The sequence below is a fragment of the Penaeus japonicus genome, unplaced genomic scaffold (genome assembly GCF_977035675.1).
Source record: "Penaeus japonicus unplaced genomic scaffold, GWHDUDI00000001_assembly GWHDUDI00000033, whole genome shotgun sequence".
NCBI classification, from domain to species: Eukaryota; Metazoa; Arthropoda; class Malacostraca; order Decapoda; family Penaeidae; genus Penaeus; species Penaeus japonicus.
The window spans coordinates 22,267,561-22,285,060 of record NW_028234435.1 but is presented as its reverse complement, the minus strand read 5'-3'; the positions used below and the strand labels follow the sequence as shown (position 1 = coordinate 22,285,060).

General features: G+C 46.8%; 1 protein-coding gene across 50 annotated transcripts in view; it reads left to right on the top strand.

The window, feature by feature from the left end:
• Nucleotides 1-17,500, top strand: part of syd (JNK-interacting protein syd) — a 91,999-nt gene that overhangs the window by 2,978 nt on the left and 71,521 nt on the right. For all 50 annotated transcript variants that reach the window (XM_086530531.1, XM_086530542.1, XM_086530515.1 and 47 more), the window contains exon 2: nt 7,159-7,245. In XM_086530531.1, the coding sequence (XP_086386657.1) occupies nt 7,159-7,245 (87 nt within the window). The remainder of the gene's footprint in view (nt 1-7,158; nt 7,246-17,500) is intronic.

Sequence of the window (17,500 nt, the reverse complement as noted above, 5' to 3'; positions counted from 1 at the left end):
TTTATTTTATTTATTTTTTATTATTATTATTATTTTTTTTTTTTTATTATTATTATTATTATTTTTTTTTTAGCAGCAAATTCAGCTTGTCACCATTTTATTCATTCCTTATGATGCTCCCACAATCCTTTTTTTTCCTCTATCATAAGAGCAGAATAATAGTTTTTGGAATTTAGTAAGTAAAGTTGAGAAATACAATTTTCAACATCGTAAGATGGGACGGCTTGTTTGATTTGGAAAATCAGTAGTAAGGAGATACATGAGCCTTACTTTTCACTTTTTAGCACACCAAGATTAAACATTTTTGAAGAAAATAATGGAAAAACATGACTAGGTTGTATTTCTATACTTTCTGAGGAAAACTTGCACAAACTAAACAGAGTAATTCTGTTGTCCTACTTTCACTATATTTCTGAGAATAAAAGCCATGCCCCATCTTGCTTGGTCAGAAATTGTGTCCTGAGGAAGGCCTGTCAAAATTTTAAAAAATGGAGATAGGTATTTGTGTTTACAAGCATCCATAACCATATTTTTTATATGTAACATCCAATATACATCTATATACAATATATGGTTACAGTGTACTAAGGTATTCTCATTCATATTGTATAATTATTGTCATATAGCATTTGTAAAGTTGTACCCCCTCCCCCCTTTTTTTAATGAAATTAGTGAGTCATCTTCCTACACTTACTCTGGTTGTAAATTTTATGACAAATGAAGGTGAAATTAGTCATTGGTTGGGACATTTTTATTTCATTTTTTTAGATGTTGAACCTGTATTTGTTTTACAACCATCAAACTGTTTTTTTTTTCGTGGTTCATGCTTTAATCCATTCCCGCCGGCACTGTTCCGTCTTTGCATGGCTGTAATGCCAGGGCTCTCAAACGCATAGGCCTAAATCAATTATACGATTGACGCCGCATGCCGGCACCCGGCGCTATGCACATTACATAATCGAGGCCGGTGGTATCGGGTTGATAGGAAAACTATTTTTAAAGATTAGTTGTTTTGGAAGTTGGCCAGTTGTAAAAGGCTGAAGAATGCATGTGGGCTTCTCATGTTTCTCCATGCTATTGCAGTGTTTGTACCCCAGATAATAGAGCATATCAAGGCTATTAAAATGATGCACAAAGCAGGTTCAGCATATAAAATTTAATTTTTATTTGTCTATTTGGTTTTCCCATGAAATTATGCTTCTGAGTCCTATTCAAACTGAAGTATAATACCAGTATGCTATGGGCTATGTCAAGGTTTATATGTAGAAATGTGGAAGGTTGAAAAGCTGAAGTTGCATCTTGATAATGCTGTATAATAATAGTGATGTACATTGAGCAGAAATATTGCTTATACACTTATTGGTAAAATTATATACAGTTGAATGAGACAGGGATTGAACATCACCCAAGGCAGGTGATTTCAACAAAGTGGATCATTTCTCAGCTTTGATGTGGTTATGGAATGGCACAATGCTTTCTTTTATTCATGAAGGTAGTAGTGTTTCTCACTGCCAAGTTTATTTACTTCATTCAACTCCAAAACTTGGTGTGACATGTAGCAGAAGTTCCCCTTTATGATAAATTGTTTTGATCATTATTTCATTTCATCACCTCCACCCTGGGAAACAATGATACTCAGTCTCTGTCCCGCTCTCTATCCTGGCGTAAATAAGTAGAGAATGTTTTTCTCTTGGATGGGGTTGTGGGCCCTACCTCCCTGAGATGGACACAGGGGGAACAGCACTCTGCAGGTGGCATATATAGGTCATTTGGGCAATGATTTACCATATAACATCATATTGATATCTTCAATATTTATATGTGTGTGTGTGTGTGTGTGTGTGTGTGTGTGTGTGTGTGTGTGTGTGTGTGTGTGTGTGTGTGTGTGTGTGTGTGTGTGTGTGTGTGTGTGTGTGTGTGTGTGTGTGTATGTATGTATATGTGTGTATATCTGTGTGTGTGTATGTGTGTGTGTGTGTATGTTGATGTGTGTGTGTATTATGTGTATATATATATATATATATATATATATATATATATATATATATATATGTATATGTATATATATATATATGTATAAATATATATGTGTGTGTGTGTGTGTGTGGATGTGGATGTATTCATGCATGCATGCATGCATGCATATATGTATATATTTATGTGTGTGAGTGTGTACATACATACATATATATTTATTTATTTATTTATTTATTTATTTATTTATTTATCAGTCAGTTTATTGTATAATTGTCGCAATGGAAGGTTATTGTTCTAGTTTTCTTGAAACTCTGTAGATAAGGAAAGGCCCCAGAGATAACCATCATAGTATTACTTACAAATGTGATAACAACTACCTGTGAATGATAATGGAATGTGGAGTGTGATAATGATGCTGGGGCTGCCTCCCTCTTTTCCCAAAGATTTTAAGTTCAAAATATGGGCAGAAAATGTCTCTTGATTGGAGTAGCTATTGATGGAAGCCACAAAACCGGCAATTTAATAGAAGTTAGTAAGCCATTAGGAATCATGCCGGTCTCCCTCCCTCCCAAGGCAACTGTATCACGGCCCCTGATCGCACCAGCCCACTATCACAGCCCTCGTATAAGAGCAGCAGGGCCTTTCCCCTTGATGTGTTGTGATTTAGAATTTGATGGCATATAGTTAGTATGGAAAGCAAAGTGATTGTTTTTTGTTGTCTTGTGAAATCATGGGAAATACATTTGTAGAAATTGAAGACTTAATCACTATTTCAGGATAATGAAATTACAGGGGATCATTTATTCATTGCATTTATTCAGAAATTCACAGAAAGAAAAGTTAAGTACAGGACGCATACTTTGTGTCTCAAATGTATGTCGATGTGAAATATAAAATCTTTTAAAAGTAGTCATTATCAGTCTTGAGCTGATCCCAGATAACCCAAATTGCCTGTTCCAGGTTAAGGTCCATTCGTCATTCATAAGTATATTACATTCTACACATAACATGCTATTAGTATGAGTACTTCATTCTTTACTTAAGAATGTGTCATCATTATTTGCTTCAAAGCACCAGGAAAGAAAATAAGGAAAAAGAAATAGAAACAGAGAATGAAAAATCTGTGGTGATGTTATTGTCAAAATTTTATGAAGTCTAGTAACCTCTTAAATTTTACTAGAATCTTTTCAGTCTTTGAAGGGAAGGTTATGCATGGGCTTTCAGTGAGAGTAATTTGCACTGAAACACCTGAACAACCTGACTATACAATGAATATTCCTGAATGATTCTTCCTTTGAAGTATAGATAGAGACTGTGTAAAAAATAGATATTTTGAAAGGTAGAAATAGACTTTCAGAATTCTGTTAGATGATAGATCGAGGAGTAAATACTAAGTTTCACTAATTGTATATTAGAGGATATATAGTACATAATTGATTAGTTACTGTTGAAATTTATTGATGAGATTAGATGAGGAGTTGAAGATTATATAGTCATATTGATTACATATCGATAGTTATATACCGTAGATTCGCATGGGAGTCACTTCAAAAGTTGCTCCATTATTTTTTGTTAGTTTTGACACTATAGATGTGTGTACTAAGCCAGAAAAAAGATCGTTGTTTGAAATTATTTGTTATCGAAATTCAGATGTTTTGATGCATGATCTGGTCAGTGGTTCAATGGAGATATTTATGCAAATCGAATCAGACCTTGATAACATTTATTTGCTTACTCTTTATTATTTTTTTCACCTTTTTGTTTTGTCACTTTTATTTATTTTTGCTTATGTGACCAGATTTTTTGTTTGTTTGTTTTTTTGCAATTGAACAAGATAACTTTTTTTGCGCCATTAAGTTACGGAAGATTAAAAGTTCATTTATTTTTTAAGTATATATATATATATATATTAGTAAATACGTAAGTCATCCCGTTAAGCAATAATTTAGGCGATAAAACCTCCACATCATCGATCCTAGAGTGAAATACGGGTTTGTTACATTTTCACAAGGGACTGTTGCAAGCTGTGGCAGCAAAGTACGACTAACCAAGGCCAATTAATCAATAAGGATTTTAATGAATCCAGCTAATTCGGAAAATGGCTAGAGACATGGTTGCAGACCAAATATTCGACAGAAAAATTAATTCTTGCTCATGGCTGCACGCTCTGTTACCGGCTTTGCTAAGCGCATGTGAATGAACGCAAGGGGACGGCCCTCTATGGACGCATCGCACGCGTATTTCCCGTGTCACAGTCACCACACCCACGGCTTCCTCCCCTCCCCTCCCTTCCCTTCCCCTCCCCTCCCGCCGCTCCTTGCTATACAGTTAGCGAAGAGGGGGAAGGGAGGGGGAGAGTGTGGGTGGGTGTTACGGTTCCTCTCACATATGACGAGTGTTGCTCCAATGCATTCCTCTCTGATTGCAAAAAGTTTTTCTTTGTCTCTCTCTCTCTCTCTCTCTCTCTCTCTCTCTCTCTCTCTCTCTCTCTCTCTCTCTCTCTCTCTCTCTCTCTCTCTCTCTCTCTCTCTCTCTCTCTCTCGCTCTCTTTTTGTCCCGTTTCTGTTCCCGTTCCCGTTCCCGTTCTCTCCCCCCCCCCTCTCTCTCTCTCTCTCTCTCTCTCTCTTCTCTCTGGTCTCTCTCTCTCTCTCTCTCTCTCTCTCTCTCTCTCTCTCTCTCTCTCTCTCTCTCTCTCTCTCTCTCTCTCTCTTTGTCTGAGAGAGAGAGAAAGAGAGAGAGAGAGAGAGAGAGAGAGAGAGAGAGAGAGAGAGATAGGCTCCTAAGCATAAACGTACTGAGACCATCCCACCGAAATTACATTTACTGCGGCATATCGACATTCGCCTCACCCACCTCATCCGTCTCCCTGTCGGCCGGTCGTCGGCACGCTAGACCCATCCCGGCCTCCGTCTCCGTTTCCGCTTAAGTCCTGTCCCGTTCCCGTCCAAGTCCTACCTCGCTCCTATCCGATCTACTCATCCTGTCCCGTCCCCGTCCAAGCCCCACCCCACTCCCATTCGACCCGTTCCCGTTCCCGTTCCCGTTCCTGTTTCCCTCCCTGTTCCCGTTCCCTTTCCCGTTTCCTTCCACCCGTTCCCTTCTCCATTTCCGTTCCCTTGCCGAGCGGCGTCGTTCCTCGGATATTTCGGATCGGGTCGTTGATTGATCGGGTCTGCGGCAGGCCCGATGGTGGGGAGTAGGGGTGGAGAGGGAAGGGCAGGTAGGGGAGGGGCGGGGGGCACACGCGGATGTATTTTCAGAGGTTGTGTACAAGCCTTTGGGGGTAAACAACGCTCGTGCTAAATGGGAAAAGGCCGCGCCGTCACGTGACCTCATCCGAGGCCTGTGCAGCTTTGTGGGTTCCGTTGCGTCGGGATCTTTGTTGTTGCTGAGCCGCGTCTTGTATTTTGTTGTGACTGGAAAAGTTGGGCGTGATGGAGGGAAATAACGATTGGAATTCTGATTCGTTTACCTTAGGGCCGATTAGATTAATCCGCGCCCCAGGGGACATGACTATGTGGATGTTTGGGAACGAAGACTGTGTTTGTTTCTTCTGAGTGGCATGGAATATATATTTTTTTATCTACCCCTCGCATAATTGTCTTTCTCTTGTGTTTTGTTTATTTTCTCCTCCCTCTTTCTTGGTACCACGTTTTTTTTTCTCTCTTTTCTTCCTCCTCTTCACCCTCTTCCTCCTCTCTCTCTTTCTCTCTTTCCCCTTCCCTCCTGCTCCTCCTCTTCCGCTTCCTTCTCCCCTTCCCCATCTATTTCCTCCTCCCTTTCCCTCTTTCTCCTCCTCCTCCTCCCCCCCTCCCTTTCCCTCCTCCTCCTCCTCCCTCCCCTTTCTTTCCCTCTTCCTCCTCCTCCCTCCCCTTCCTTTCCCTCCTCCTCCTCCTCCCTCCCCTTCCTTTCTCCTCCTCCTTCCCTCCCCCCTCCCTTCTCCTCCCTTCCCCTCCCTTCCCCTCCCTTCCCTCCCCTCCCTCCCCCTCCATTCTCCTCCTCCTCCTTCTTCTTCCCTCTCCCTCCTCTTCCTCCTTCCCTACTCCTTCCCCTTCCCTCCTCCTCCTTCCCCTTCCTTCCCTCTCCCTCTCTCCCTCCTTCCCTCCCTCCCTCCCTCCCTCCCTCTCTCTCTCTCTCCCTCCCTCCCTCCCTCTCTCCATCCTTCCCTCCCTCTCTCCCTCCCTCCCTCCCTCTCTCTCTCCCTCCCTCCCTCTCTCCCTCCATCCTCCCTCCTTCTCCCTCCCTCCCTCTCTCCCTCCCTCCTCCTTCCCTCTCTCCCTCCTTCCCTCCCTCCCTCCCTCCCTCCCTCCCTCCCTCCCTCTCTCCCTCCTTCCCTCCCTTCCCTCCCTCTCTCCCTCTCTCCCTCCCTCCTCCTCTTTCTCCTCCTCCTGCTACCTGCCCTTTTGCGATCCCCTCTCCTCATGCAACGAAGTTATAGGAGCCCCTTGGCCGCTGATGGCCATGGTGGGCCTAACTTGGTCTTTTTATATGGACAATCTGTGTTGAATATAACCTCCCGCTCTCACGCAGTCTGCTCCTACTGGGAAACCCTCGCTGCTGTCTCGAGCCATTTCTCTGTCTGTCCGTTTTTTTTTTTTTTTTTTTTTTTTTTTATCTGTCTCTGTTTTCTTCTCCATTTCTTTTCTTCTCTCTTCTCCCCTTTCACTCTTTTATTATTATTTTTTTTTTCCTTCCCTTCCCTCTTTTGTCTCTCCTCTCCTGTTGCTCTTTCCCCTCTCCTCACTTCTCCTTCGTCTCTTTTATGTCCTCCCCTCCTCTCCTCTCCGCCCTTCTCTCTCTTCTCTTCGCCCTTCTCCGTTTCCTCTCGGGGCCAAAAGACGAGGGGCAAGAACAGAGAACACAATTGCCTCTCATGTTGTTCTTGTTCAGCTTCATTGCCTGACTGCCGACCCTGATTAATAAAGTTCATTTCTGTTCCGCGTTCGTGTACCTGGTATGATTGTTACAGCTCATTTCTGTTTCACTGTTGTGTACCTGTTATGTTAATTAAATGTAATTTCTATTCCACTTTCATGTGCAAGTTGTTATAATCACAGGTCATATCTTTCACTTTCGCGTACATGTGTTTAAAATTACAGGTCATATCTGTTTCAGTTTCGTGTACCTGTTGATTACTTCGTCATTAACATTGCTTTTTTTTCTCTTCCTCGTTCCCGCCAGGTGGAGGTGGAGCTGCTACGAGAGGACAACGAGCAGCTCGTTACCCAGTACGAGCGGGAGAAACAGCTCAGGAAGACTTCCGAGCAGGTGAGTCGTCTGCGGGAGGTGCGGAGCCATTAACGTCCCGCGTGCGTATGAGGGTAGGAGAGAAGATCCACATTTGGCTTAGTGTAGATAATGGGGGAGAAAAGGGGAGTGGGTAGGAAGGGAGAGGGGAAAATGTGGTATAGTAAGAAGAGGGAGAGTTAACCAAAAGGAGAGAAATGAGAACTAGGGTTGGGGGACAAGGCTAGGGAGTGAGAGAGTGAGCAAAGGCATGATACGATAGGAAGTAAGATGAAGGTAATGAAGAGGTATAGAGACAGACAGACTGAGGTAAGGAGGGAGTGTGAGGGGGTCACGTGGCCCAGCCCAGCCGCGCAGAGAAGGTCAGCGTGCCTGCACTGCCATTAGCTCATTGAGGAGCGGCCGCCGGGCGTCCCGTGACTGCCACCTGGGCTGGCCGGGATGCGGGCGAGGTCTGCCGCGCTGCAAGCTTTCTCGGCGAGTGGAAGGGGCTTCGGCATGCGGGACGGGTCGCTAGCCAGACGGTCGTTATCCCGATGGTTGTTATCCAGATGTATGCCGGTGTCCTGATCTGGTGTGAGTGGGAGAGGGGAGGCAGGCGTTGAGGGGGGGGGGTTAAGTGTTGGAGGAGGGGGAGAGAGGAAAGGTAATGGGCGCGGGAATGATGGGGTTATGTCAGACGGCTCGGCTCCTTCGAGAGGCGAGACGTTGTGTGGCCAGATAAGTCACGGGAGGGAAGAAGAGGCTTTTGTGGGACGAGGCGGGTGTTGCGACAAGTGGCGGAGGGGGGGGGGTGAAGGGCAGATCCCCGGGTGGAGGAAGAGAGGGAAGGAATAAAATGGACAAGGGAGGAGATATTTAGAGCAAAGGCATAGGAGAAAGAAAGGGGGGTAAGGCGAGAAAGAGAGAGACAGAGACAGAGATATGAGTGTTCAATCCCCGTTATCCTGGAATATCCTGACCCCGTGACCCGGCCCGTTGCAGCCAGGAGCACAGGCACGGCTTCTGGGGCTTCTTGAGGGGCCTCGACTCAGCCCCAAGTGCTTCGGCCAAGCCTACTTGCCCCGCACCGTCGGCATTTTATGTGATTCCGCACATGCTATTATCGCTTTCATTTTTTAAGCGAGGTTTTCTTCCTTCGCCATGGCGTCTGCACTTCTGTTGCGGGATATGATCCCGCGTTGGGATGAGTGTTTGTGTGCCGAGCATTGAGGATCACTTGACCTCGTTAGCGGCGGGTGAGCCCACCTAGCCCCAGATAGATGCACTATTAACACAGTTTCTCCCCCCGGGGCATCGATCGAGTTCGGAATCGTAATCGAGCTCTTGCCGGAGGCGGGAGAGAGTTCGAGGCGACGGCGATAAGGAGGGAGGGAGGCGAATAACGGCGCAGATGAGCAATTATCGGCGGCGTGACGCAGTGGCGCTGGCATGTGGCGCTGTGACTGCAAGGGGAACCATGCTGTGCGGCGGTCGGGGAGGGGGGGGGAGTCGATCTCGGCTGTTAACGGTCGTGGCACTGCCTCGGCCACTTGGTGTTGATGTGGAATGATGTGGCTCGTGGTCGTGATTGAGTTGACGGCGGGCGAGAGGGTCGGGGCCGTCATCGTGATGGTAGTGATGGTGGTGATAGTGGGGCTGCCTTGGCTCCAGAGAACCGAGAAGGAACGAAATGAGTTGAGAGAGAGAGTGCGAGTGCGAGTGCGAGTGCGTGAAGGCTTTCTCAGCGCACACATAAAGACCAAACATCCGCACGAGCAGTCAGTCAAGCACTTGCGTCTCACTCACTCAATTGCAGGCTTGCCGAGGGAGGAGGGGAGGTGGCGGGATGGTATTGCAACTTTACCCCGCCACGAGGACATTGCCTCGGGTACGCAGAGCACCCCCCCCCCCCTTCGCTCTCTCTCTCTCTCTCTCTCTCTCTCTCTCTCTCTCTCTCTCTCTCTCTCTCTCTCTCTCTCTCTCTCTCTCTCTCTCTCTCTCTCTCTCTCTCTCTCTCTCTCTGTCTGTCTGTCTCTGACTCTGTCTCTGTCTCTCGCCTTACCTCCCCCTGCCCCCTCCTTACCTCCCCCCGCCCCCTCCCTCTCTCTCTTCCCTACTTCCTTCCATCCCCCCTCCCCCAATCACCCTCCGATCCCGCCCACCTTCACAGACCAACTCCTTTACTCCACCACACACAAACACGCACTCTTTTTTTTTCTCTCTCTCTCTCCCTCTCCCTCTCTCGTACTCTAATACTAACTCTTTGACCCAGAAAAAGAAAGAGAAAGGGGAGGGGGTATGCAGGCAGGTGAAGGGGAGAGGAATAACACTTCGTTTCGCTAAGGGTGCCATTGATCAGTCCAAGCTGGCGGGGTAGGGATAGGAGGAGGAGGAGGAGGAGGTGGTGGTGATGGTGATGGTAGAGGAAGAGGGGGAGGAGGTGGTGATGGTTGTGGTAGAGGAAGAGGGGGAGGAGGTGGTGATGGTTGTGGTAGAGGAAGAGGGGGAGGAGGTGGTGATGGTTGTGGTAGAGGAAGAGGGGGAGGAGGTGGTGATGGTTGTGGTAAAGGAAGAGGAGGAGGAGGAGGGAGACACCACGGACAGAGACAGACGGAGGTCGGAGGATCAGCGGATCAAGAGAAACGTTAGCGATAATGAGGGATGCCATACAATGTTGCGCGTCAGCGGACGAGGTCCTCCAGGGGCGGAGGGAGAGGCTCTCCAGAAATAAGGACGGGGAGAGGAGTCTGGTGGAAGAAATGATGAAGAAAGAGGAAGAGGAAAGGAAGAATCAAGAGAGTACGGGCCGGTCATCCAGTATGTTCGGCAGGTCATTATCGGCGTTTTGGCGAGTCCCTAGGCCTCCCGAGCGCCTATTAATCGTCTCGACGACTCTCATAAAGGAGCCGACCCTTGCCCTCACGGTTCTTCCCTTACGCCATCTTTCCTCCATTTTCCTTTCCTTTTTCTTTCTCTTGCTCGTTCTACTTCTCCGTTTTCTTCTCCTTCTTCTTCCTTATCCTCTTCTTCCTGTTCCCATTTCTCTCCTTGTTCCCATTCTCCCTCTCTTTTCCCCTTTTCCCCTCCCCTTCACCTTCCCCTTCCCTTTTCCCCTTTCCTTTCCCATTCCCCTTCCCCTTCCCCTTCCCCTTCCCCTTCCTCTTCTAATGTTGCAGTGCCCTGTTTTATTGGCTTGTATAGGTTGCTGCCTGGGTCTGCAGACGGCAAGAAATTTGGCTAATTGGTCTTTTTTTTCTTTCGGATTTTGACTTGATGGCATTCCTGGCGGCGGATTCTGTCGCTCTCTTTCTCCCTTGCCTCTCAGGTTCTCCCCTTTTCGCTTCCCGTCTCACTCCATCCCTTTTCTCGTTCCTCAATCCAGTCTCTGATTTTCTTTCTTTTTTCCGTCTCGTCCAAACTGTATTGCATTTGCGCTTCTTCTTGTTTCTTGCCTTCTCGTCTGTCGTCTCTGCCATCTCTTTTTCTTTTATTCTTTTTTGCACTATCCTCGCTTTTATGTAAATGTTCCTGCGACATTTACTTATTTATCTTTGCATGTGCACTTTTTATTATTAATACATTTTCTCTGATCGCCAGTTTAACTTTGCTGCATCTTTTACTTTTATATACCGCGTAAACATTTCTCTCTCTCTCTCTCTCTCCGTTCCTTCGTTCTCTCCCTCTTTAGCTTAGCTTTACCATTTTCTCGGGTTTGGTCTTAATTGCTCACCATCAGTGTGGCTCGTACCCTTTATGAGAGAGGGGTGGGCTCTCAGGGTCGGCAGGCACTTGATCCCCTTTCTCCTTCTTCCGGTTTTCTCCTTTTTTACCTGTCTCCGTCCTCTTTCTCCTTCCCTTTTCTCTTTCTTGCTCTCTTCCGTTCTTCATTTTCATTCTGCTTTCGGCCTTCCCTCTTTACCTTTCTGTGTTCATCCTTCGCCCCCTTTTTCCTTCCCTTGGGTTATCCCCAATTTCTTCCCTCATTCTTCTCTCGCTTCTTTCCTTCCCTCCCTCCCTCCCTCCGACCTTCACTCTTCCTTTCCCTTTTTCCCTCCGTTACTCCTCCTTTCCCTCATTCTCTCTTCCCTCCTCCTCTCTTCCCTATCACTTTCATCTCTTCCCCTTTCCCCTTATCGCTTCCCCCTATCCCTTCCCCAATCCTTTCGCCCCCTCCCCCCCTTCCCCTCCCCTTCTTTCCCTTCCCCTTTCCTCCTCTGTGATAATGGCACTGTTGTTCCCAGTCTTGGCACTACTTACCGCTGTTGAGGTCACGGCTACCGATTGCTCCTCATTTGAACGTCTGCAAAAAGTGAAGATTACGTTTTCGTCCGTGTTTCTTGGTTAGAATAATTGGTTGGTTGGTTGGTGTATTGGCTTGTTAGTTTGTTAGTGGGATTGTTCTAAGTGTTATCGAGGGATGAGGGACTGTGATGGAACTTTATTAATGGGTTGGCCATTGCCCAGGGGAGAGTTGATTAGATTGTAGGTGTGGATTGTAGGTGTACGGAGCTAGGATCCAGTTAGAAAGGTCATTTGATAATTAATTTTCCCTTTTAGCAATGTGGTAGGCGTATGTATTATGAAGCAAGGTATTTGAGGTCTGCGTTTCTCATTACTCTTTAACTTGAGGCATTTCTTTTCCTTCTTGTCTGTCGCCGATAGCCATGGGTCCGGTTCCTGGCGTGATACATATGGCGTGGCTCATCAATATTGAAAACATGGTAGGCCTACTCTCGCCAGCGACTTTCTCTCTGTCTAATTCCCTTCCTGCGCGTTCTTCCTCCTCTTCCACCTCCTCTTCCCTTCTCCTCGGCTGTCCCTCTTCATATTCCCTGCCTTTTCTCCCCCCCTCTTTCTTTCCCTCTCCTTCATACGCAAGCGCCTCCCTTTCTCCCTCTTACCCCTCTTCCCCTTCTCTTTCTTCGTCCCCACCCTTCCTCCTCTACCTCCTCTACCTCCTTTTACATCTTTTCCAATTCCCTTCCCTCCGCTTTCCCTCCTCCTCCTCCCCCCCCCCTGGATTGCGTGGCTGTGCAGTGTGGTCGTGTGAGAAGGGGAGCGAATAGAACAACATATCCCGCCTTAAGAGCTGTGCTGTAGATAGGCCTAAGCCGTTCAAATAGAGACAGGTAGACTGAATAGGGCTAGATAATTAGCGGATAGCAGGGTTTATTAAAGGCAAAGCTGATATCTATTTGTAATTGAATAGAGCGATTTATCAGAGTGATGGGATGGGTGGCGATTCGTGAGCATGAAATGGAGAGAGAGTATTTCACTCATTTTTATTACAGTAACTGGAAGGAGAGGTCGCATGCCAGAGTCCTGAGGTGGAAGGGGGGGGGAGGTACGGATGATGCCAGGGATTTAAAGGGATAAAGGAGACCGCCCAAAATAGCGTGCACCTCATCCTCAGTGGGGATAAGGATGAGGTCGTAGCTCAGCGTAGGATAGAGTCTGACTCAGCAACCAACTCGCGGACACGGTGGCACGCACTCGCAGGCACGCTTATACATGGTCTACATGCGAATACTCATTCAGCGAGAGAGAGAGAGAGAGAGAGAGAGAGAGAGAGAGAGAGAGAGAGAGAGAGAGAGAGAGAGAGAGAGAGAGAGAGAGAGGAAAATGCAGATTGATAGATAGATTGATATTGATATAGATATGTAGCTGTGTGTGTATATATATATTTATATATATATATATATATATATATATATATATATATATATATATATATATATATATATATACATACATACATATATATGTATGTATATTTATAAATGTATGACGTGAGAAGTTCGTGTGCATATGAGTTCGTAAAGGGAACCTAGTTACCTGTGTATATAGAGTGAGGGGGGGTGAGGGAGGGCGGGGGGGAGGGAGGCGATCTTTGTGTTTACCTTCTTTTGTGTGGCGTCAAGTGCGCCAGAGAACCGCGGGGGACGAAGCCTCCAAGAAGGCGGAAGGAGTGGGAGAAGCGAGAGAAAAAAATGGGATGAAAAAGACCCGAAGCGGAAGGAGGATGAAGGAATTGGAATGGGAAGGGGGGAGGAAGGGGAGAGCTGGAGCGGGAGCGGGGAAAAGGATGAGGAGGCGGAGAGAGTCAGAAGAGAATTAAAGGCCGATTCACATCAGCCTGTTTTATGGGCGTTTTTTTTTTACGTTACTGGTGACGTCACACTTATTCGTACCGTGCCTGTCAGTCGAGGGGTCGGTTTGTTGCAAGAAACGCGAGGCATATTTATTACGGCCGTTCTTAGAGAGAGCATGGTCGCTTGGCTTCCACGGTCCAAGGCCAAAAGTGGCGGTGAAGATTTTCTAATGAAAGTAGCAGATGTTCAGCTCAGCATTTACCTATAATTGGATATGAAACGAGCAGTTTACTCTTTCCAAGGACTGGCAGAAAGAGATACAGATTTTAAAGACTTTGAACATTTAACAGCGGAGGCCTTCTTCATCTTGCCGGGCCAGCAGCCTTATGTTTAGATAGCGTGTATTTATTTAATGTTAGTTTACATCCGTCACCCAACTTTCCCTTCTCTGAGTGGATTCGTGTCCGTGACGTCATCAGTGCGTAGACAGAGGGGGAGGGCTAATCATTAGGCGGAAAGAAAGTAAATGAAAATGAGGAGAATTTAACGGAATGGGAGTAGGAGGAGGAGGAGGACCATCGCCACCACCATTAGACGGAAAAGGAAGAGGAGGAAGAAGAGAAGTGGGTGGAATGGTGAAAGGAGGAGGACCAGAATAAGGAAGAGGAGGAGGAGGTAGAGGAAGCTTTGGCTGAGTGGGAAGGGGAGGAGGAGGAACATCAGACGGATAAGGAAGAGGCGGAGGAAGAGGAAGCTTTAGTGGAATAGGAGGACTGGTGGGGGCGCCGACAGCAGGAAGGTAGCGACGAGGACGACGTGTGGGGTTTCGTGGGTTCAGGATTATGTGGGGGTGGGGGTGGGGGTAGGGGAGTGGCAGGCGTAGGGATATCAGGTTGCAGAATCACCATACCCCCCCCCCTTCCCAACCCTCATTGCTTAACCCATGGGATCACATTGTCGGATACGTATGCTGCTGCTGCTACTGCTGCTTCTGCTCATTGACAGACGCCCTCGCTGGGGACGCTGGAAATGCATTCCGTTGTTGTCTGAGGGCGGGGTGAGGACGCCCCACGTAAGCGAAGGTGGCTGGCGGGCGCACCCATCTGGCTTGCAGGAGTTCGGCCCGGAGAGGCAAGGGCTAGAATTACAGCGATAGCTAAGGGCAAAGTCGTATGACCAAGGGCTTGACGAAGTGCTACTGCTGGTTAGCTAATAGCAAGGGGAAGAGTTGGTACCATCTGGACACTGGCAAAGGCGAGGCCCCCGATGGGTGGGGCAGACGGAGGCGATGAAGGGAAAATCTCCCCCTCGAGAAGTCGCGCCACGCACACACACATAGGTATAGATAGCTAGATTAGTAGATATTAAGGTAAAGATATAAGTTTATATAGATAGATAGGTAGATAGACAGAGATGAATGATGGATCGATTAGAGTAAAAAAAAAAAAAAAGCGTAATTCGTTTCATGCGCTGCGATACCCGAGCCGAGGTCGTCCCAATCCAACCAGCGCCTGGAATCCACCTGGCCGTTCCATCCCTTTCTCTCTTCTTCTCCACCTCCCCCCCTCCCCACCTTCCGTCCACATCAACCGAGGTCGTCTACCAGAAGGACCACGGAAACCGGACTCCCCCTCTCCTAATCCAGTCTTTTGACAGTTCTTATCGAAATACTATATGACAGTCACATATTTATGTGTGTGTGTGTGTGTGTTTGTCCTTGTACTTGTATTAGTGTCTGTGCTTGTGTGATATAGTCATCACCAGACAGGTTTTCTCCCGCGCACATTGTTCTGTTTGTGTGATTGCGTGTGCCGTGCAGGTACCACCTGGTCACTATGGCAACCTGACATCATTAATTAACCAAGTCTTCTTACGCATTAATCAGCTTTTTTTATCTATCTATCTACCTATGTAATCTCCTTCCTGTTCGCTTATTCCTCCTCCTTTGCTACTTCTCCTCCCCTTCCTTTTCTTCCTCCCTCCCTTCTCCCACTCATAACCTCCCCATCACCTGTTCTTTCTCTCTTTTCTTTTTCCTTCTCCTTCCCTCTCTTTCTCATTCTCCCTTCCCCTATCCTTCTCCCCCTCATTTTTTTCCCTTTTCCACCTGACACCCCTCACCTCCATCCCCTTACTCCCCTCACCTCTGATGCTGCTCAGGTGAACGGGAGTAGTCACAGGTGCGTCTTGGTCCCGTGGTGCGTGGGATGGACATAGCGGCAGGCCGACGTAGGCAGTCGTTTGTGGTCCGCACGCACGCATGCACGCACGCACTCTTGCCCTGGACGTTACGCCTCTTGATTTGCAGTTAGATGGGTATCTCCCCCCCCCCCCTCTCTCTCTCTCTCTCTCTCTCTATATATATATATATATATATATATATATATATATATATATGTATGTGTGTGTGTGTGTGTATTTATGTATGCATGTATGTATGTATATATGTATATATGTATATATATATGTATATAAATATATATATATATATATATATATATATATATATATATATATATAGAGAGAGAGAGAGAGAGAGAGAGAGAGAGATAGACAGACAAAGATGCATAGGTAGGTAGATTGAGATGTGTATATACGATCATACGCCTGCTACTTTTATTCTTATCTCTAGATAATCCAATGATAAGTGTCAAATCTCATTTATTTTTTGTCACACTCCTTGTCCCCCGACCGCTCCCTCTTCCCTCCAACTTCTCTCCGCACGCCCCCCCCCCCCTTCCCCCACTTAGAGTCCGCCCACGCTCGCTGTCCAACAGGTTCCTCGCCCCGCCCGCGCCGCCCTGTCTGGTTCATCCTGGCTCGGCCGTGAACACGCTGTCTGCCCACGCCCGCCCCTGACCTCTTGCGCTGTTCTTCTCTCGATCTCTTTATAGCCTCTACTTATTTTTCACATTCCCTTATCTCTATCTATCTATTTATCTCCCCCCCCTGTCTCTATCTATCTATCTATCTATCTATCTCCCCCCCTTTCTCTCTCTCTATATATATATATATATCTATCTCTATCTCTCTCATCTTCTATATTATTTCTTCTCTCGTTCTCTCAACCCCTTTCTCTCTTTCGTTTCAGCAACTTTTCCTTCACTTTCTTGCTCTCTCTTTCGTTTGAGAGCCAACCGGGAAAAAAAAACAAGCGGCAGAAGGGAACCCATGCACCCGAACGAACAAACGGAGAGGTCTGTCACGTGCTCTCGTCGGCGCCCCTGCTCTGCTCATTTTGCTGCTTGTGGCGATGGTGATGGAATGGGATGGAAAGGCATATGGGAGAGGGTGAGGAGGAAGAAGAAGAAAAAGAAGAAGAAAAAGAAGAAGAAGAAGAAGAAGAAGAAGAAGAAGAAGAAGAAGAAGAAGAAGAAGAAGAAGAAGAAGAAGAAGAAGAAGAAGAAGAAGAAGAAGAAGAAGAAGAAGAAGAAGAAGAAGAAGAAGAGGCCGTGGAGGTGGAGGTGGTGGTGGTGGAGGAGGAAGAGATGGAAATTGAGGTAGATGTAGAGGAGGATTAGGAGAAAGAGAAAGAAAGAGAGAGAGAGAGTGAGGAAGAGGATGAACTGAAGAAGAAGAAAAAGAAGAAGACGTTCCATTGGTCCGTCCGCCCTATGTAAGGCAGTACGGTAGCGCGGTCGGGTCTGAAGTGGGTTATTTCAACGGGGTCATTGCCAGCCTCGCGAGTAGGTAAGGTGTGGGAGATGGGTGGAGGGGAGGGTGTGTTGAAAGGGTTAAAGGGACACGCACGACTACTTCGTATGCGGACGGCAGGGGGTGGGCTTTTACTTTCACTTTTGTTTGGGAAGGGATGGAGGGCTGTTGGTCTCTGTTTTCTCTCTTTCTTTTTCTCTTTGTTTTCTCTTTTTCTTTCGTTCTCTCGCTCTCACTTTCTTTTTCTCTCTCTCTGTATCTTTATCTCTCTCTCTCTCTCTCTGTCTCTTTATCTTTCTCTCTGTCTGTCTCTCTCTCTCTTTCTCTCTTTCTCTCTCTCTGTCTGTCTGTCTCTCTTTCTTTCTCTTTCTTTCTCTTTTTTTTTTTCTCTCTCTCTCTCTCTCTCTCTTCTCTCTCTCTCTCTCTCTCTCTCTCTCTCTCTCTCTCTCTCTCTCTCTCTCTCTCTCTCTCTCTCTCTCTCTCTCTCTCTCTCTCTCTCTCTCTCTCTCTCTCTCTCCCTCCTCCCTCCCTCCCTCCCTCCCTCCCAC